The 22,359-nt window shown below is 44.7% G+C and overlaps 1 protein-coding gene across 2 annotated transcripts in view; it reads right to left on the bottom strand.

The window, feature by feature from the left end:
* Positions 1-6,686, bottom strand: part of WDR34 (WD repeat domain 34) — a 126,621-nt gene extending 119,935 nt beyond the window's left edge. The window contains exon 1 of one of the 2 annotated variants that reach the window (XM_030207914.1): positions 6,049-6,686. In XM_030207914.1, coding sequence (XP_030063774.1) covers positions 6,049-6,129 — 81 coding nt within the window. In that variant the 5' untranslated portion in view covers positions 6,130-6,686. The remainder of the gene's footprint in view (positions 1-6,048) is intronic. The other variant, XM_030207913.1, reaches the window with a different exon arrangement.
* Between the last annotated feature and the right edge of the window lie 15,673 nt (positions 6,687-22,359).

Below are 22,359 nucleotides of genomic sequence, written 5' to 3'. Positions count from 1 at the left end.
TTAACCCTCCATTGCCCCAGGTACAAAATAAGTAGAGAGAGGTGCTGTTGCTGGGAGATTTCAATCTGCCGGATGTAGATTGGAAGGTTCCGTCTGCAGAATTGGAAAGAAGTAGAGAGATTGTGGATGCTTTCCAAAGTGCTCTGCTCAGACAAATGGTGACGGAACCCACGAGGGAGGGAGCGACGCTGGATCTGGTGCTCACAAATGCGGATAGCGTGTCAAATGTCCGAGTGGGTGCCCACCTGGGCGGCAGTGACCATCAAACGGTTTGGTTTGATATGATGGCTGAAGAGGAGGGTGGCCACTCAAAACTCAAAGTCCTGGATTTCAAGCATGCTGACTTTAGTAAAATGGGGGAATACCTAAGGAAGGAGCTGATGGGCTGGGAGGACGTATGAGAAGTGGAAGGACAGTGGTCCAGGCTGAAAGAAGCTATAAATAGGGCCACAAACCTTTATGTAAGGAAAGTAAATAAAAGCAACAGAAAAAGGAAACCGCTATGGTTCTCCAAGCAAGTGGCTGAGAAAATAAAGGCTAAAGAGTTCGCATTCCAGAAATACAAAAAAACTCAAGACGAGGAACACGGGGAGGAATACCGGAGGAAACTGAAAGAAGCCAAGAGAGAGATATGTCTGGCGAAAGCACAAGCAGAAGAACAAATGGCTAAAAAGGTAAGGAGGGGTGACAAAAATTTCTTCAGGTATATAAGTGAAAGGAGAATGACTAAAAAGGGAATTGTGAGACTAAAAGATACTGCAAACCGCTATGTAGATAATAATGAAGAAAAGGCAAATTTGCTAAATAGATACTTTTGTTCTGTTTTTACTGAAGAAAATCCGGGAGAAGGACCACAATGGACTGGCAAAAGTTCATTTGAGAATGGAGTGGATATAGCACTGTTCACGGAAGAGAGTGTGTATCAACAACTAGAAAAACTAAAGGTGGACAAAGCCATGGGACCGGATGGGATCCACCTCAGGATATTGAGGGAGCTCAGAGAGGTTCTGGCGGATCCTCTTAAAGATTTGTTTAATAAATCCTTAGAAATGGGAGAGGTTCCGAGGGACTGGAGAACGGCGGAGGTGGTCCCTCTTCACAAAAGTGGTGATAGGGAAGAAGCTGGAAACTACAGGCCGGTAAGCCTCACTTCGATTATTGGAAAAGTAATGAAAGCGATGCTGAAGGAAAGGATAGTGAATTTCCTGGAAGAAAATGAGTTGCAAGATCCTAGACAACATGTTTTTACCAAAGGGAAATCGTGCCAAACGAATCTCACTGAATTCTTTGATTGGGTGACCGGAGAACTGACCCATGGACGTGCTACAGATGTAATCTACTTAGATTTCAGCAAGGCATTTGACACGGTTCCACACAGGAGGCTCTTAAATAAACTGGATGGGCTGAAGATAGGACCCAAAGTGGTGAACTGGATTAGGAACTGGTTGACGGACAGGCGCCAGAGGGTGGTGGTGAATGGAGTTCGCTCGGAGGAGGGAAAGGTGAGTAGTGGAGTGCCTCAGGGACTGGTGCTGGGGCCGATTCTGTTCAATATATTTGTGAGTGACATTGCCGAAGGGTTAGAAGGTAAAGTTTGCCTATTTGTGGATGATACTACGATTTGTAACACAGTGGACACCCCGGAGGGAGTGGAAAACATGAAAAAGGATCTGAAAAAGCTAGAAGAATGGTCTAAGGTTTGGCAATTAAAATTCAATGTGAAGAAATGCAAAGTGATGCACTTAGGGAGTAGAAATCCAAGAGAGGCGTATGTGTTAGGCGGTGAGAGTCTGCTAGGTACGGATGGGGAGAGGGATCTTGGGGTGATAGTATCTGAGGATCTGAAGGCGATGAAACAGTGTGACAAGGCGGTGGCCGTAGCTAGAAGGTTACTAGGCTGTATAGAGAGAGGTGTGACCAGCAGAAGAAAAGAGGTGTTGATGCCCCTGTACAAGTCGTTGGTGAGGCCCCACCTGGAGTATTGTGTTCAGTTTTGGAAGCCGTATCTTGCTAAGGATGTAAAAAGAATTGAAGCGGTGCAAATAAAAGCTACGAGGATGGTATGGGATTTGCGTTACAAGACGTATGAGGAGAGACTTGCGGACCTAAACATGTATACCCTGGAGGAAAGAAACAGGGGTGATATGATACAGACGTTCAAATATTTGAAAAGTATTAATCTGCAAACAAACCTTTTCCGGAGATGGGAGGGCATGAAATGAGATTGAAGGGGGGCAGACTCAAGAAGAATGTCAGGAAGTATTTTTTCACGGAGAGGGTGGTGGATGCTTGGATTGCCCTCCCGCAGGAGGTGGTGGAGATGAAAACGGTAATGGAATTCAAACATGCGTGGGATAAACATAAAGGAATCCTGTGCAGAAGGAAGGGATCCTCAGGAACTTAGCCTAGAATGGGTGGCAGAGCTGGTGGTTGGGAGGCGGGGCTAGTGCTGGGCAGACTTATACGGTCTGTGCAGGGGTTGGTGGTTGGGAGGCGGGACTAGTGCTGGGCAGACTTATACGGTCTGTGCCAGAGCCGGTGGTGGGAGGCAGGGATAGTGCTGGGCAGACTTATAGGGTCTGTGCCAGAGCTGGTGGTTGGGAGGCGGGGTTGGTGGTTGGGAGGCGGGGCTAGTGCTGGGCAGACTTATACGGTCTGTGCTGGGGTTGGTGGTTGGGAGGCGGGACTAGTGCTGGGCAGACTTATACGGTCTGTGCCAGAGCTGGTGGTGGGAGGCGGGACTGGTAGTTGGGAGGCGGGGATAGTGCTGGGCAGACTTATAGGGTCTGTGCCAGAGCTGGTGGTTGGGAGGCGGGGATAGGGCTGGCCAGATTTATACGGTCTGTGCACTGAAGAGGACAGTACAAATAAAAAAGTAGCACATATGAATTTATTTTCTTGGGCAGACTGGATGGACCGTGCAGGTCTTTTTCTGCCGTCATCTACTATGTTTACTATATAATATGTAAGCAGCATTGAGCCTGCCATGAGTGGGAAAGCGCCATTGTGGTAATGGGCTGTGTCTGCATTACCGCACAGCTTTGTAAAAGGGAGGGCATAACAGGGGCGGCCAAAGGCAATCTGCTGCCTGAGGCAGGGATGAGATACCGCCTCCACCCAGTCTGGCATCTGCCCCCTTCCCTCAACTCTCTTCCCCATGTTTCCCTTATTTTTTTCTTTCCCGAAAGGAGGCAGCAATTCCCATAGTCTGCCCTGCCGCGGTACTGACGGTGGTCTCTTCGCTGTATTGCGTCCAGCCTTTGAGGAAACGAAGTTATGTCACGAGGCAGGCCACAGTAGGGAGAAGAGGCCGGTGCTGGCAGTAGGGCAGCCTATGGGAATCGCTGCCACTTACGCCTTTTGGAAATGAGAAAAATAAGGTAACCATGAGAACGAGGGTATCGGAAGGGAAGGGGAGAGTGCCACCTGAGGTTCCTGCATCCTAATGGTAGGACCGCCACTTGGAGATTATATTATATTATATATATTATAAAATATTTTTCTCTTTTTTTAATGGTGATTTTGTTGTTACACAAAAATATATATTACAGGAGACGGCATGACATCAAAAAGTTGAAGCCATTTAGGTTAGTCCGTTTCCCCTTCCCCACACAGCTGTCTCAAAACAAAGCAAACTAATCTATGAGCTGATGCATTCACGTTGTCATTCTTTGTAGCATTTTTATTTAATCTCACTTATATTTTCAAACATGCCAGCTTATGCAGCATACAGATGTACCCAGAGGAAGTATAATAACGGAATAACGTTTCATAGGCAGTCATTTGTTATAAATCATAATCAGTGTGTCATTTGGAGGGACTGTTATAGGGACACCCTAGCATGTGTTGCATTCATGTAGAGATATGTTTCTCTTGGTAAAGGGCCACTAAAGCAGAAATCATGTTATGAGAATCAGATGCTCAACATTCAGGCCCCTGTTTACTAAGCCATGCTGTAGGCTCGCTAACTTTTTAGCGAGTAATGACAGAGACACCCATTATATTCCTATGGATGTCTCTAGCGTTAGCGAGTGCTAAAATGTTTGCAAGGCTTAGTAAACAGGACCCTCAGAGTTTCTATTTATTTACTTATTTATGGCAGTTATATCCCACATTAAAAATTACATTAGGTTGAAACCTGAGAGCATTTAAAATCTTTTTTTTTCTGTGCCTAGATCAAAAGAGAAATATGGTTTGTGGGAACTTGTTCCTTTTGTTTTGTGGAATGCAGTGATACGTTATAAAAAATGCATAATACTACTACTATTTAAAAGAGAGATATTAAATAATTAGGGCAGAGCTACCTTCATGCAGAACTCTAGAGTCAGTCTAAATGTGCCAACATTTTCTAGTTCTATGACATATTTATTTCTTCTTCAAGTCAACTTTCAACAGTATTTTCTATCACCCAAATGTGAACACAATTACAATGTTAAGTAATAAGTTTTGGATGTTACTGAATTCTATTATTCTGTCTCACTGTATTTCCAGTTTTGGCACAGTCTAAGTTGTCACACGGTCAAAATATAAGAAAATCAATGGACTACATTAGGGGCTATAGCCCATTTAGTTATGCTTAAACAAATGAGAGATCTGCATGAAAGAAAATATTTATTTTTATTATTTTGCGTTGTCCCTGAAAGATGCTCAAAACAGAATAACCCATTTGTACAAAAGAGATGGGGTGAAGATGTGATTCCATGTGCCCCAATCAGTGTTGCCAGGTGGGCGGTTTTAGCGCCCAATTGGGCGGTTTTCCCTGACCCGCCGCGGGAAATTTTTGCCCGCGGCGGGTTGCCTTTTTTGGGGCGGTTTTTAAGCTGTTTTTTCGGCCGCGGGGGGCGGGGTTAGTGACATTTTGGGCGGGGTTAGTGATGTTCTGGGCGGGGCCAATGACGGGGAGGCAGGGCCGATGACGGCGGGGCGGGGTTGATGACGCAGGGGTGGGGGTGTCAGGGGCGGGGTTTGACTTTGGGCGGGTTTTGGGCTGGATTTGGGCTCGTTTGGGTAGGAAAAAAAATTTCCACCTGGCAACCCTGGCCCCAATGAAAGGAGAGTTTAATTTTACATCCAATCTTTATAACACCAGGCTTCCCAAGGTGGCAGCAACAGTTAAGATGAACCGATCAGTGAACAGGATATCCTCACTAAATTTTTGGCCATGTATTACTGTATTGTATAGACCAGTGTGGAAAAATGAGCACAAAATATACCCTTTATTAGTGCTGTTTCCACCAGCTACACTGATTTTTAAAGCCGTTTTAGTGGTATTCAGTTTTGATTTTATTATATTTATATCTACATATGGGACACTTTCAAATAAAAAGCTGTCAAACTTAAAAATCATCTTTTGTCCTACACCTTTTAAGTCACTGCCTATCCAACTGGAATAGCTTTTGACTTTTTACAGATTGACCACCAATAGGCAGGCCATTATTCCTAATAAAATCTTTTACTATTGCTTTCAATAGCGTTTGCTATTGTTTTGGGGGTACTTGTGACTCCGCCTACTGCCACCAAGCTCTGCCTACTGGCTTCAACCAATATAATTGGTTGATAGCCGACTAAGCCGAGTCGTACCGTCCGTCTCCTGTCCTGTTCCCAATCTAACCTCCTATTACCAAAGACTGGGTACCCAGTCCGATAATAACCGGAAACTAGAAAAAGCATCAGTATATACTTACAGGGACAGCGGGCATTTTTGAATGAGATCTTTTTTTTCAGATATATAGTTTTAAAAATCAAACCTCCTAGGTTGGACTGACCCTTAACTATCAAAGTCTCAAGGGAAGGGGGAGGAAACTAGGGAACTTGAAAAGGCTTAAGCTCGCAGTGGCCTTAATACTAGTGCAATAACCTGGGTTCATATGGCTTTCTCTTGCATAACATGAAAACCAGTGTGACTGTTTTAAGAAATAGAGAAAACCGGGCGCGGCTTGGAAATGGATACAGACACGACACAAAACGGCCAGCGTGTGAGGAATAAGCACACGCCGTTACACAAATCTGAATGTAGGAAATGGGCCTGGCATATGCAGCCCTACTTACCGACTCACAGCACGACTCCTGGGATTTTCTCCACAGAGAATCTACGCCGGCCCCCGGCAATACTTCGTCCACGAAGAACATCCTGCAGTGCGGCCTTACTTAAGACTGCAGTACATACACGTAGAGCTGCCGTTCCCTTGGAAACTGAGGCCGGTACGAGCTCGTGATCTCATCGACCATCGCCACTCTGGCGCTAAAGTTCAAGAACAAGTTATTTTGGAAACCTGGCATATGGAGAATTCACTTCACACATTACCTCTACCGCCCATCTCAGGCGCCGCCGCCTTGTGCCCTAACGGCGTTACAGTCCAGTAGCTGCTGGGTTTTCGGGAAAACATCTACTAGGTCGGGACAAAAAAAAAAACAATATCATTGTCCACTCTCTTTCACTACAAAGTAAGGGGAAACCGAAGTAAAGACACCTGTTTCTCCCAATTCATCTAACACCCTCTCCAAGAGGCTTAGGTCATAATTTTTCAGTGATCTTAAGTTGCATCATGATGGGTGGTCTTGAAATGCTGCTTTTCCGGTGTAGGGATCATTCTCAGTATTCTGTGATCAGAAAGCGAAGACATAACAGTCACTTCACTTGTCTTCCAAATGCAGAGTTTTAGGGGCCGGGAAAGGGGCAACGTTTAAAAGGGAGGGGTTTTCCCTTCATGCCCCCACCTATCCAACCCCTGCCCCAGGCGGGGTCATTTTAGAAAAGGGTATTATAGCTACCTTTTCACCAGGTCGATGATGCACTTAGACAAGCTTCCTAGCACAGGAACAAAAGAGCAGAGAATCATTTCCAAAATAAAATTATTTTATAACCTATTTGTAGTTTGATTTATCTTCATTATATCTGTTTATTTCCAGTTGTTTCTATTTCCATGCATGCATTTTTAAGCCAATTTCCTTTCTGTCCTACTAGACCAGTCTAGACAAGTGGGTTGTGACCCCCTTCCTACCAGCAGATGAAGGTATAGAAACTGAACTATTCCAATTACACCGCTGCTATAAGGGGGCTGATGCTGCCTGGAATTTTCTGTATTTTTCTATCTAGAACAGGAAGTGCTGGTCTGGTGTAGCAGGTCCTTAGGTCAGGCCTGACCTTGAAATTGAGTTCTTGGGTCAGTGGCTTCTGGGATCTGAACTGAGCAGAGTAATTCTTTGCTGCTCCAAGCTATAGCCTATTGCCACTGGCTCCTTTCAATTAAATTGTGACAAGGAGGCCCCAGATTCACCTGAAATAGTGTCAACAGGCCTTCCTGAACCACCTATGCACTCAGAAGGGGGCCTGGTTCAGTGGGAAAGGTAGCCACCTTGCTACAGTCCCTCCATGTGGTGGGCTGCTATGGAGAGCTGGAACCCCCCAGGGTTAATGAGGGAGGAAGGTCCTTCTACCAGCCAGTGACAAGATACAGGACCTAGGGACCCTGGGGTCTGAACAGTTTTCATCGGTGGTAAACTTCGTTTGGCAGGCCATTTTGGGTGTTTGCTCTGGACACTTACTATGCTCTTTGCCTCCTGTTCCTGGGAGAGGCCAAGAGGAATAAAACACATAACACAATGATTTTTCATAGGCAAAAGCTTTAGGGGAGAGGCTCACAGTATTCACCCTTATTAATAAAGTTCACCCAATCTCTCCAACCTACTGCTCTGCTGCTACCCCATTTATTGAAACCTCTTTGATACTTGTTGCACATAAATTTGCAGTTCAGTTATTGTGAGGTAAGCAAGCAATAACAGGGAATCAGATACTGATTACCTATACATTATTTCCATTGTTCAACGATAAGCAAAACTATAATAACATTTCAACTTTGTTCTGTGTTCTGGTCCCTGACATCTGCACAGAATATATTTATCACACATATACAAGTAACAGGTTGCTTAGTTTATTCTTTTCTATCTTCTGCTTATATCCTTTACCTCTGATACTCTTCCTGGAGGGTTACGGGATCCTATTCTCATAAATGCTTTCGTGCCCATCATGGGAAATCAGCTTCCTCCATTGGTGGAGCTGGCCCCAGCAGTTTAGGGGCCCATAGGAGGTCTCTTATCTTGTACCAAAATAACTTACCAGTTGAGAGAAGGCCCACGCTGGGACCATGATTTGCCTCTGGTGCAGTCCTTGAGGGAGGACCATTAGGGATTAGCAGAAGCAGATGGGGGAGGGTTGAAACCCTCTCCACATGTGAGGGTTGAAACTCGGACAAGGAGGTTCTCTCTGTGGAGGAGGAGTCCTTGGTGGTCCTGCTTTTTACATTGAAGGTGCTGTTATCTCATTAACTCAGTCATGGAGACCTTGCACATTCAGGGCCAGCTTTGATGGAGGCATCAGATGGGGACCCCATCCTAGAAAGCCATCATAGCCCTTTTTGTTGCACAGAACCTTTTCCCAGATAATGCTGGAAGAATGGGAGGCCCCCAAGGGCATCCTCTGGGGCATGGAGATAAGCTGTACTCACTGCTCCACGAGGATCTGGAGTGACTGTTCTGCTTGTCAAAGTTGGATATGCTGGGCACGATGGTAACTGAGAAGATGATCCCAGTGGTTCGGGGCACCATCTTAAGGATGCACATGAGAGAAAGGTAGAGCATCTGTGCTGTTCTAGGCAAGGTGTGGTTACAAAGCTTCAACAGCCAGCATAAACCATTCCCAAATAAAAACTTAACCAGTACACTCAATTCTTAATCCAACTGTTCTTTAATGTAGTAATCATAGCAAACACAGAAAAATCAACGTACAGTGCAGTTGCTTTGGAAAGAATTGTTGCCTACTTCAGAGGCCAGAACCTTAGCCCAGCTGAGAGGAAAAGCTGTAATACTCAAAAGGAAATAAGTGTGGGAATAAATATGGTGAAGAATCTTGATGGAATCACAGTAGATTAAAAGAGGGATCAGCCCCTAGAACTGCTGCTTATCAAAAGGGAATGCTAGAGACTTCCGGTGGAGACGAGCAGCGAGATGGAAGCTGCGCTGTGAGCTCCGCTCCGCCCAAATGAAGCCCCGATTTTCACATCACCGGTTCCGCTCCTAAAAAGACCTAGTGAGCACGGAAGGCACCCGGGGTCCAGATGAGTAAAGTAGTGAACCCGCCGGAGCTATATTTAGCATGAAAAAAGAATTTTTACAGTGAGTACGAGTGTTTTCAAGATGGCGGAGGAAACCCGGAGCTTCTAAAGAAGGCGCGAACGACTGGCGGGAGAGGCAGGAGTCCTGATGGTTGGGAGAAGGCCGGAGCCTGCTGAGGGGACGAGAGCAGTGAATGTCCTCTGTTGAATCCGGGACAAGAAGTTAACGAGTAAAGGTGCGATACTGTCGACTTAATATTTAGCACAAAGAATGAACTTTTAGAACGAGTGCGAGTGAGCCCAAGATGGCGGCGACAGAGGAAACCCGGAGTTTCTAAAGAAAACGCGAATGAACAACAGGAGAGACAGAAGTCCTGACGGCTATGAGAAGGCCGGGTCCTACTAAAGGGACGAGGGCAGTGAGTATCCTCTGTTGAATCCGGGGTATGAAGTTAACGAATCAAGCTTGATAGCAGATGTAAAAGAGTGAGGGAACGATAACTAGTGGACAAGTTCTCTCACTGGTGGTAGTCGCGCAAATTGGTGCATGCGCCCCCAGAATAACAGGAAGAAACTGTAAAAGAATGGACCTGTTGGGGAATTGAAATAACTTACCAATTAAAGGGGTGCCCTAACGAATACAAACAAAACAACGCGAGGTGGTGGGCGGAAAGCCCAGTATTATTATCCTACGGGAGAGTGACTGAGTAAAGCGTTATTGAATGTTATTGAATGCATGGAGCAATATTTGAAACCCATGCCATCCGGAACTACTCGTAGAGGCACAAAATTTGATAAAGACAGGTCCACACCACCTAAGACTAACCATAGAATGGCGGACTTGAAAAGCACAGCTGGAGGAGAATTTACTGAAAAGCAATTGGCGCAAATAACAGCAGCGGTGAGTGCAGCCCTCAACCCACGATTTGACTTGTTGGCTGGCCAATTAAAGAACTTAGAATCTTCAGGAGCCGAAACAGAGAAGAGAGTAGGAGAGGCGGAGACTCGGATAGCGACAGTGGAGGACTCCAGCTCCCAGAACACGCAAGAGATTGCCAGGCTCAGGTCTCAACTTAAGCTGCAACAAGACAAAATGGATGATATGGAAAACCGTGCCAGGAGATGTAATTTGAGAATTGTGGGTATCCCCGAAAAAGTCCCAGAAAGACTTCTTGGACAAATGTTAGAACAATGGCTGAAAAAAGAGTTGGCCCTATCAGATAGCTGAGGGGAACTGTGTATTGAACGAGCCCATAGGATAGGGCGCTGGCAACCAAACTTTCAGAGACCACGAATTGTCATTATTAAAATACTTAATTATCTCCATAAAGAAGAGATACTGCGTGGATTCCGGACGAGGCGAGATTCTCTTCAGTACGAGGGTTCCCCAATAAAGATCTTTCAAGACTATTCGGCAGGAGTACAGGAGCAAAGACGTCGCTTTCATCCCTTATGCTCCACACTGGTAGCAAAGAGCACCAGATTTATGTTATTATACCCAGCCATTTTAAAAATTCAACATGGAAACCAGTGGAGATCTTTTCAGACGGTCCAGGAGGCTCAGAGGTTTCTGGATGAGGAAATGAAAGAACCGGACACATGATCTTGTAGTGGAATCCGAGCCAAGACAGGCATCTGAGGGAGGTTTCCCTTTGGTGAAAGAGATTCTGGGGCTTAGACCTACATGAAGTGGTATATGGTGGGAAATGTTTTGAAAGTTCAAAATATTGTTTCAAGGTTATTGTTGTTTAACAGTTGTGACTAAGGTGGGACAAATGTCAAGAGATCCCAAATGGTGTTGGGGGAAGGGGTTTCGGGTGCCCCGGACAAGCACTTAACTAATTACAAAAGGGAACGTGAATTAAGGAACCAGATGGTTATAGATAACCCAGGGGCTTTACAGGGCGAGAGAAGTCAAAGGCATAGGAGGGCCTTGGGAGAATGATAGGAGGGATAAAGGGGGGAGGGCGAGAGGGGAGGGGCGGGGAAGACTAGGGGGGGAGGGGTGGGAGGGAGGGATAAGACTCGGGAAAGAAACATGGTGTCCGTGTATAAGTGGTGATAATATGATTGACGCATGGTGTGGTGCGCGAGTGATGATGTTTCGGAAGGAAGAATGGGAGGGGTGGTGGCTGGGACACCCCTCCGTAAAGAATGTGAGGAGATTACAGGAAAGTAGGGATGATCAAATAGAGATCACATGACTCCAATACAAGTGGTAACTTGGAATGTGGGGGGCATCCACTCCCCCATTAAACGACAAAAAATTTTAAAAATTCTTAATGATCAAAAGGCATCAATTGCATTTTTGCAAGAGACACATTTAACAGGCATAGAACATGCTAAATTGAAACGATGGTGGGTGGGAGAAATCTTTGAGTCCCCGGCAGTGGGGGGGAAGGGAGGAGTGATTACACTAATACGAAAAGGCATACATGTGAAAGTAAATCAAGTAGTAGGAGACACTGGGGGAAGATATGTGTTGGCATCCGTAGTATTAGATAGACAACCAATCCTGCTATGCAATATTTATGCGCCAAATAAGTTTGACCAACGCTTCTATACGCAACTGGTTGGGGCCATGCAAGGGATAGGAGGAGCCCCGATTATACTGGGGGGAGACTTTAATGAAGTTGCGGATCCAACACTGGACAGATCGGGCACTAGTGGGAGAGGGAGAGCCACATTAGGGAAGGGCATAGCAACATTAGAAGAAGCTTTCACAGTAGTAGATGTGTGGAGAACTCTGAACCCCCTAGAAAGGGATTACACCCACTTATCGAGAGCTCATGCCACTTTGTCCCGTATTGACTACATATTGGTGACTGGAGACATTTTCACACAGGTGGACACAGCAAAAATAGGGCCCATTGTGGTCTCCGACCATGCCTGGGTTATGGTGAGGTTGGAGCTAGACGGAGGGGTAAGAGAGGATTACATATGGAAATTCCCAACTTGGCTATACAGGGATGGACAATTCTTACCCCATTTGACTAAATGTTGGAAAGATTTCGGCATCAATAATGAGATTCACAAGAATGACCCGATACTGTATTGGGAAACAGCTAAGGCAGTGCTTAGAGGGGAGATTATAGCCTATGTTAGCTTTAAGCAGAAAACGAGACGCCAAGAAATTCTTAGATTAGAACGAAGAGTGACTAAATTGCGACGTCAGTATAGCATGGGACATACGCAAAGTCTCCGTGTGCAATTGTTAGAGGCCCAACAGAGCCTCAATGAATTATTACACCGTACAATAAAAAAATCCCAGGCATATTATAAATACCAGCTTTATAAATTTGCAAATAAGGGAGGAGGTTTCCTGGCGAAGGTTATGGGCAGAGGAGTAGGCCATCAAAAGATATTATCAATTAGGGATCGTAAAGGGTTACTAGTACACAAGGACAGTGACATTTCCGGGGTATTTAAAGATTTTTTTACACAGTTATATAAACCACAGGAAGATCTGGTCAGGCCTAGCGAAACATACCTGGCCAGTATTGATTTACCTCAATTGGAAGCTGAGGAGTTAAGGGTATTGAATGAAAAAATTACAATAGAAGAAGTCATGTGGGTGATTAGGCAGAGCCCCTTGGGAAAGGCACCGGGTCCTGATGGACTGAGGAATGAGTTTTATAAAATAATACAGGTGGAAATTGGCCCGGTGCTGACTGAGGTGTTTAACTTAACGATTCAACGAGGCTCTCTACCACTATACATGAATCAGGCCCATATAATAGTAATGCTTAAACCCGATAAAACAGCTCTCCATCCGGAGTCGTACCGACCAATCTCACTTTTAAACTCAGAAGCCAAGTTTCTGGCCAAATTGTTGGCAAATAGACTGGCCAGATTCCTCCCATCTTTGATAGAAGAACCACAAGCAGGGTTTGTTCAGGGGAGGAAAATAGCTCAGAATATGAGGAGAATATTACTAGCACTGGAAAAAGCGCAACGGGACAGACAATCAACTATGTTAATTAGTTTTGATGCCGAGAAGGCTTTTGACCGAGTAGATTGGGAGTTTCTATTAGCAACACTAAAAGCATATGGGGTGACGGGGTTCTTTATGCAGGCGATTAGAACTCTGTACACTGATCCTAAAGCGAGAATTCTTGTCAATGGACTGACCTCGGACTGGTTCCCCATTGGTCGAGGTACCCGTCAGGGCTGCCCTCTTTCACCGTTACTCTTTGTTCTGACACTTGATCCACTGATACGGGAGATATGTAATAATGTAGACATAAAGGGAGTGCAAATAAAAGACCGGGAATTTAAAATAGCAGCCTTTGCAGATGATTTACTAGTGTTAATAACAAACCCCAGGAATTCCTTGGGACATCTAATGGAAAGTATAAAAGAATATGGAGACTTTTCTGGCTTCCACCTAAATTTTACAAAATCGGAGGCCTTGGCGAGCCCAGACATTACAAAAGCAGATTGGGAGCGTTTTCCACTGAAATGGGCGATGGAGTCCTTCCGATACTTAGGTATAAGATTGACCTTGGATCCGGCTCAGATATACATTTTTAATGTTCCACAAATGTTGCGAGATACGAGCGAGCAGCTAAATAGATGGAGTTCTTTGCCATTAACACTCTTAGGCCGGATCCATTTGTATCGTATGGTAGTGTTCCCGAGATGGTTATATGTACTGCAAGTACTACCAATACGTCTTTGGGAAAAAGACCTCCGGGCTCATCAAAGACAGGTGACAAGATTTTGTTGGGCTGGAAGGAAACCAAAACTTAGATGGGACTTTCTTAGTGGGGCACAGGCGAAAGGGGGTTTGGGGATTCCCAATATGCGTATATATAACCAAGCATGCCTTTTGAGACATCTAGGAGATTGGATTATGGGTACGAACAATTTCACAGATGTACAACTAGAGAGATTACATTTCAACCCCTGGCATCTTAACTACCTAATACACGCAAAAACTAAAGATCTCCCGCAGCAGGTGAAACATAGTCTACTTTTACAACCTTTAAGATATCTGTGGAAAGAGATAACGAAACTATGGAAACACAGTTCAGAGTGTAGTGTATTATTGCCAGTCACGGGTAATGCGGAGTTTGCACCTGGGAGAGAAAGTAAATTTTTCCGAGACCTGGGGAAGCAGGGTGTCATATTATTGGGAAACTTTTTACAAGCGGATGGAGCAATCATGGCTCACTCAGAGTTTGAGAGACACTATGGGGGAGGGATGATGGCGAAATTAGCCTATATCCAACTCTCACATTATATACATGAGTTCCCTACCACAAGCCTCCAACCAGGCTTTGAGAAGGAAATTAGGGAGCTTCTGGCTGGGGATGCAGTAGGACAGATCTCAGTGTCTGGGTTTCACAAGGTGCTGGAGGAGAAGCAACCACAAAGAGATGTTAAGATGGTTGTGGAAAGATGGAATCGGGAGGAGAATGATCAATTAACAGAGGGGAAAATATTAGCAGCACTTCAAGGAGGGGTGCGGGTGGTACATAGTGCTGAGTTACAGGAGTGCCACTTCCGAACCATACATAGGGCATATTTTTCAGTTAAACAGGCTTGGTATGCGGGAGTGGTGGAAACACATAAGTGTCCCAAATGTGGAGAAGTAAAAGCATCACTTAGCCACGGATTGTGGCAATGTAGGGAGATACGGGGGTTTTGGACAGCTCTCTCCAGATTCATGGGCTGGGTCTTGGGGTTTCGGGTGGAACTGTCTTTTGAAAGTGTGATACTGAGCTCCACGACGACATGGCATAGAGGGACGTTGGAAGAAAAGTTGTTCCTCAGTAAACTATGTATTTTGGGGAAAAAATGTATTTTAAATTGCTGGATATTAGACAAAGGACCCTCATATTGGTATTGGAGAAATAAGCTACACGAACTTATGTTATGGGAAATGCAGGACGCACGTATTACATTCAAGAGGCGCCAAAGATTTATAAAGATCTGGGGGGCATACCTACACAGAATATCACCACGAGCACGTAGCCATGTTCTGAACACATTGAGTTAATCCGTATACATGGCAAGAGTATAATTAGAAACATGAGACACAATTACAAAGGGAGGTGGGGATGAGAGAGGGGGGGAGGGTGGGGGTATAGAAAGAGGAAGAGGGGGGAAGGAAGAGAAGTCCATAAAGATAATATAGCAGATAACGAATAACCAACAGTCTGAGGACACATGATATGACTAAAGGTTCTGGTATTTGAATGATGCAAATAAGCAAGCAATACCAATTGAAGATAATAATGATTGAATGGACTTGGGAGGGGAGGGGGGGGGGGAAGGAAGTGACATAAACTGGTTGACAGTGGAGGTCCACATGTATTAGTTGTTTGTTACCATGGTTTAGTTAATGTAGTATATTAAATGGAATGTGGTAATTATACCTGTAATGTCAACGGAAGGGTTGGAACAGTAGATATAATTTGGGGAAAAGGGGGGGGGGGGGGAGATACCGCCGAGTCTATCAGAGTACAAGACTCGGTGGGTAACTACTAGGGATGGGTGGGAGGGAGGAGGGGAGAAAATGTATTAAAAATATGATGATAGATGTTGTTACCAAGCTGTACGGAGGAAATTCATGGGATACCACAATGTGTGGCCCTGGATGCTGTCTGTAATAATATGTATCATCAATAAAAATGTTGAAACTAAAAAAAAAAAGGGAATGCTAGAAAGACTGGGACTGTCTTCTACTTTTCCAAGGGAAGAAAACGGGCTGTCCCTGGCCCAGAACTAAAAGCTAATAGGAAATACTTACAAGGAGTCAATCACAGGAAACTGCAAACTAAAGGGACAGTATCCTTAGTACATAGTGCTATCTATTACACAGACAATGCAATTTAATAAAAATAGTACTCATACTACAAAAATATGCGTAACAATGTACCCTGCTTTCATTAATATTGGGGCAGAACAGCATCTACTCAAACAGTCCCTCACTTCCCTGGTTATTGAGGTACAGGCAGCAGTGTGTGGGGGTTGGCCTGGGATCTGCTGCACTGGGTTTTTTTTTGGGAGGGGGGGGGTTAATCACACATACGCCGGTGCTGCCATAGTAGGACCTTAACTTGGTCCTCTGTGTGCTGACAGAGCCTTGTTCAAGCCACTCATAGAAGTGTCACCAAAAGATCTTACCCTGAAGAGTGTTTCTGGAGGCTATCATGTTGGCCAAATGGTTGTCTTGTCCTATAGAGATCCATATTTATCCTCAGTAGAGGCTGTTTCTATTCAACCAGTGCTGTTGTTCCTTCTTAAAGCTATCTCTCAATTTTATCTAAATCAGGTAATTTTGCCTCCAGTGCTTCCAGACTGGGGTCAGTAAGGCTCAGAAGATTCATAGGCTGGAAATCCAAAGAGCCTTACTCCATTATTTTGAGGTAACTCACACCTTCTGCTTGTTGGATTGGCTATTTGTCCCATTTGTCCACTTCTCATGTTTCAATTAGTTCTAATATTGTTTATGGACTTTGGTTCCCCAATTTTGCAAAACCTTTTATGAGAGTAAGGAGCTCATTTTCAAAGCACTTTGACTTACAAAGTTACATAATAACCTATGGAATTTTGTTAAGTCTAAGGGGCCCTTTTACAAATAGGTGGTAGGGCTTGTGCTTGGATGAATTAGCCCTACTCCTTGGTTCGCACAGGAGCCTGACTGTAGTTCAGGGTCTGCCGTATGCTATTTCTAGTGCTAGAAAATATTTTTTATTTTCTAGTGCTGGTGGGCGGGGAGTGAGCGTGCCCAGTGATAATCGGGCAGCGATTACCGCTAGGTTGCCGCTGGAGTCCTGCAGCAGTAAATGGCTGCGTGGCAACATTTCAAGTACCACACAGCCATTTACTGCCTCCTTTAAAAAAAATTACCTGCTGCAGTAAAAGGTGGCTTCGGCATACAGCAATCCCATGCGCCAACACCACCGCGGGCCACCTTTTACTGTTGGTAAAAGGGCCCCTAAATGCTTAGAAGTACACCTATTTTTTACATGTTATTTTAAGTTTTAAGTACATCATACAGGAACAAGTCATTACAGAAAATTAGTGAAATATTGAAATGGCATACATCACAAAAATAATTTTTACAAAAATACTACTATTCCAACCGATATACCAGTCCTCAATAGGGGAGATCCCAGAACACAAACAGTATGAGCAACATAACCCTAGAAAGAGAAAACATAGAAGATAGCCCAAATGAGAGAACTAGTAATACATTGACTTAACTCAAGAAGTTAACCTAGGAAAGCAGCCTATACTGGACCAGCCAACTGAGGCAGCGGCTGATGGTCTGCCTTAATGGTTTTATTACTCAAAAACATTACTAACTGAGAAGGCTCAAAGAATATATAGGTATTAGTAAGATGTTTTAAAACACATTTACAAGGAAATTTAAGCACAAAAGCAACTGCAATTTCTACTACACTAGGACAAAGCAGCAAAAACTGCTTACGACGTCTTTGTGTAGCTTTAGCCACATAAGTAAACATTCTCACATTTAAAGACAACAAAGAAGAGTTCTTGTACTTAAAATATAGTCTCAATAGCCAATCCCTATCACGATTCAGTGCAAAAGTAAGTAATAACGTAGAAAGAGTAACTAACTCATCCTTTGAAGATTCTAAGAATGCAGTCAAGTCCAAACTATCCTGAGAAATAGGAGATAACAGGTCATACCCTCCCTCTCCCATCTTCTTCTTAAATGGTGGTAAATAATAGGCATGAACAATAGGAGGCAACAATTGGGAAGGCACTTGTAAATGTTCCAATATAAATTTCCTAAACATGTCTTAAGAAGAAACACCAAGTTTCCTGGGGAAATTAATCAGACGCAAATTCTTGCGCCTAACTGTATTCTCCAGGTTTTCACATTTGATTAACAAAGCAGAGTTATCTTTTGCCATGGCTATGGACAAAGTATCTACCTTTTTTACAACATCTTCTGTCTTCTGAGTGCAAGTCTCACAAACAGTTAAACATGATTCATTATATCAAACAATGCTGTATTATGCTTCAGATTATGTATACCTCTTTTTAATAAAGACTTCATGAAAATAAAAAAAAAATTGAGAATCAATATGCGTTAGTTGCTTAGATAGGCATAGACAGTTGGTGGCCCAACTGTTTGGGGAGGCTAAAGGAGGCAGGGTTAGGGTTAGGGGTGGGGCCATGGGTGGAGCTTACATCCATAATTGTCTGACAACACATAGAAAAAAAAATATAAGTAAAAATAAAATAGTCACAATTAATACCTTTCATTACATTTAGATATTAGATATATATCATATGGCGGAATTTGGGCAGTTCTCTGGCTTTACTTTAAATCTGAAGGTTATCAATAGAAATCAAACAAAATAAAACATGGAAAAGAAAATAAGATGATACCTTTTTTATTGGACATAACTTAATACATTTCTTGATTAGCTTTCGAAGGTTGCCCTTCTTCCTCAGATCGGAAATAAGCAAATGTGCTAGCTGACAGTGTATATAAGTGAAAACATTCAAGCATTACTATGACAGTCTGACAGGGTGGGAGGAGGGGGGTGGGTACGAAGTATGCATGGGGACATCAAAGCATATCATTGATATTCTAACAGGGTGGGTGTGGATAGGTGAGGGGAGGGTGATCAACAGAGACATACAGCTTTATGGTTTATAATGGGCTAGGAACCCCAGATCTTGTCTTAAGCATCTGGCCTGTTTCTCCAATATAGCATCCTTCGTTACATTTTTTACACTGAATGATATATACCACATTGGAAGATGAGCAAGTGAAAGATCCCTTTATGTTGAATATCTTTCCTTTGTGGATGACTTTGGAGAAACAGGCCAGAAGCTTAAGACAAGATTCAATTTACATAGACATCATATGAACAATACTGGTGCCAGCAGGGTTCCCACGCCTGTTGGTCAACATTTTACAGGACCAGGACACTGTACCAGTGACTTCACAGTGAGAATCCTCAAAGGTAACTTTAAAACCATACAAGAACGTAAGACCTTTGAAGTCAGAATGATTGAATATTTTAACACCCAACAGAAAGGACTTAACAAGGATCTGGGGTTCCTAGCCCATTATAAACCATAAAGCTGTATGTCTCTGTTGATCACCCTCCCCTCACCTATCCACACCCACCCTGTTAGAATATCAATGATATGCTTTGATGTCCCCATGCATACTTCCTACCCACCCCCCTCCTCCCACCCTGTCAGACTGTCATAGTAATGCTTGAATGTTTTCACTTATATACACTGTCAGCTAGCACATTTGCTTATTTCCGATCTGAGGAAGAAGGGCAACCTTCAAAAGCTAATCAAGAAATGTATTGTTATGTCCAATAAAAAAGGTATCATCTTATTTTCTTTTCCATGTTTTATTTTGTTTGATTTCTATTGATAACCTTAAGAGTGGACTAACACGGCTACCACACTCCTCTACTTTAAATCTGAAGAAATCTAAAGCCCTTCCTAGCACAAAGGAGGTGAGAGAGGGGTGGAGAGGGGACTTTCCGCTGCAGTGGACGGACACAAGCCTCAAATACTTGGACATTCACTTACCAGTGGATCTACCCAGGCTGTATCACATGAATATCCAGTCTTTGTTGGCAGATACTACCAAGCAATTACAGGTTTGGATGGCTTATCCCATCTCTCTATGGGGATGTATACACCTTAATAACATGATTATAATACCTTGTTGGTTGTACACTTTTCAAATGTTTCCACTGTACCAGAAATTGGTACAGACATTTCTGTGGAGAGGGAGGAAACCAAGATTATCCATAGACCTGATTCAAACCCCAAAACTGCATGGTGGGATGGGATTATTAAATATCCGGTACTTGACTGTTGCTTGTGAAATGTGTCATATAAATGACTGGCTCCGTGGGGTTGAAAAATTCTCAGCTATATCTTTAGAAGGTGAAATCATACAACTGATACACCTTAGTCATATCTTGCACGCAACAAAACCACTGCCTACTGGAATTTTTAAGACTTTCCCAATATTTAATGCAGCACGTAGAGCATGGAGATGGTTGTGCCATCACTTTGGCTTTTCGGCATCAGTGACCCCATTTCTTTCTGTTGTAGGGAGCCCAGCATTTCCACCAGAACAGAGTGGGGGGATGTTTTCGGTATGGGTAAAGAAAGGTTTGAGATATATATTCAATGTTGTAACTGAAGAGGGAAGGTTGAGATCGTTTCCTGAATTGCAACAGTCTCATGACCTACCTCACACTCGCTCTTTTGCTTATATGCAATTAAAATATTATGTTGATTCCCTTCAGTGGACTGACCTAACTGAAGATGTTCAGGAGGTGCTGCCCGATCCCTACTCAGTTTTTGCTTTTGATCCCTTTATGATGCTCCAGAATTACCGTGATAAACTATTTTTCTGATCCAGCCGTGAAGAATACTCCTGAAGCTGCAGCTGAGAGAGAGCGTGTCTGGGGGCTTGGGTTCTTTGTAAACCCAGTTTCTGCTATTGATCCTTCTATCGAACTCTTTGAATACTGCCTCAAACTTATCTCTGATCCAGCCCTGCGGAATACTCCTGAAGCCGACGCTGAAAGAAGGCGTCTGACTCAACTGCAGTCTTTTTGGAGCTCCGGCTCAGTTCCTGATTCCAGTCCGGGTCCCAGTCCCGGTTCAGCTCCTGATTCCAGTCCCGGTTCGGCTCCTAATACCAGTCTGGGTCCCAGTCCCGGTTCGGCTCCTGATGCCAGTCCGGGTCCCAGTCCGGGTCCCAGTCCCGGTCCAGCTCCTGTTCAGAGTTCCAGTTCCAGTCAAGGCTCTGATGCCAGTCTGGGTCCCAGTCCTGGTTCAGCTCCTGCCAGTCCGGATCCCAGTCCCGGTCCAGCTCCTGATTCCAGTTCGAGTTCCTGTCAAGATGCTGATTACAGTCTGAGTTCCATTTCCAGTCAAGACTCTGATTCCAGTCTGGGTCTCAGTCCTGGTTCGGTTCTTGATTCCAGTCCGGGTCCCAGTCCCGGGCTAGCTCCTGTTCAGAGTTCCAAATTCCAGTCAAGACTCTGATGCCAGTCCGGGTCCCAGTCCCAGTTCAGCTCCTGTTGCCAGTCCGGGTCCCAGTCCCGGGCCAGCACCTGTTCAGAGTTCCAGTTCCAATCAAGATTCTGATTCCAGTCCGGGTTCCAGCCCTGGTTCAGACTCTGATGCCAGTCCGGGTCCCAATACCAGTCCAGCTCCTGATTCTAGTTCGAGTTTCCAGTCCGGGTCCCAGTCCCGGTTCGGCTCCTGATTCCAGTCCGGGTCCCAGTCCCGGTTCGGCTCCTGATGCCAGTCCGGGTTCCAGTCCCAGTTCCGCTCCTGATTCCAGTCCGGTTCCTAGTCCCAGTTCGGCTCCTGATTCCAGTCCGGGTCCCAGTCCCGGTCCAGCTCCTGATTCTAGTTCTTCCTGTCAAGATGCTGATTACAGTCTGAGTTCCAGTTCCAGTCAAGACTCTGATTCCAGTCCGGGTCTCAGTCCTGGTTCGGTTCCTTATTCCAGTCCGGGTCCCAGTCCCGGGCTAGCTCCTGTTCAGAGTTCCAGTTCCAGTCAAGACTCTGATGCCAGTCCGGGTTCCAGTCCCGGTTCAGACTCTGATGCCTATCCGGGTCCCAGTCCCGGTCCAGCTCCTGATTCTAGTTCGAGTTTCTGTCCTCAAGTTCCAGATTTACTTGTTACTTCCAGTCTAGTAATCCATGTTCATGTTTTGAAACCCATCAGTAGGTTTCACCAGTTACCCTTAGAAACCTGAATCTCCCGTGGGGACCAGGGGAGCCTTGAGGGGGAGGTACTGTCACGACTGTGGTCGTGATCCCTCTCTGACTCACCTTTTGTCCCGATGGTCAGCTGCTGTGCTGGCTACTGTCTGCATTGTTTCTTTCCTGTGTGTGTTCAAGCCTCACTTTGGGTTCTTTGTATTTCCTGCCTCTCTCCTGTAGGGTTTCCACTTCCTGTGTGTTTCAAGCCTCACTTTGGGTTCAGTGTATTTCCTACCTCTGTCCTGTAGGGTTTCCACTTCCTGTGTGTTTCAAGCCTTACTTTCGGTTCAGTGTATTTCCTACCTCTGTGCTGTAGGGTTCCACTTCCTGTGTGTTTCAAGCCTCACTTTCGGTTCAGTGTATTTCCTGCCTCTGTCCTGTTTATAAGGAAGTGGAGCACTTTCATTCGGGGCCTTTGCAAAGCCAAAGGTCTCCAGGTTAGTCCGCAGGGCTGTGCCAACACAGTAAGCGGGGTAAGCACCGCAGGGGGGCG

This window comes from Microcaecilia unicolor, chromosome 6 (genome assembly GCF_901765095.1).
Source record: "Microcaecilia unicolor chromosome 6, aMicUni1.1, whole genome shotgun sequence".
NCBI lineage: Eukaryota > Metazoa > Chordata > Amphibia > Gymnophiona > Siphonopidae > Microcaecilia > Microcaecilia unicolor.
The sequence above is the reverse complement of the archived record's forward strand: the minus strand, read 5'-3'. Positions and strand labels throughout refer to the sequence as shown.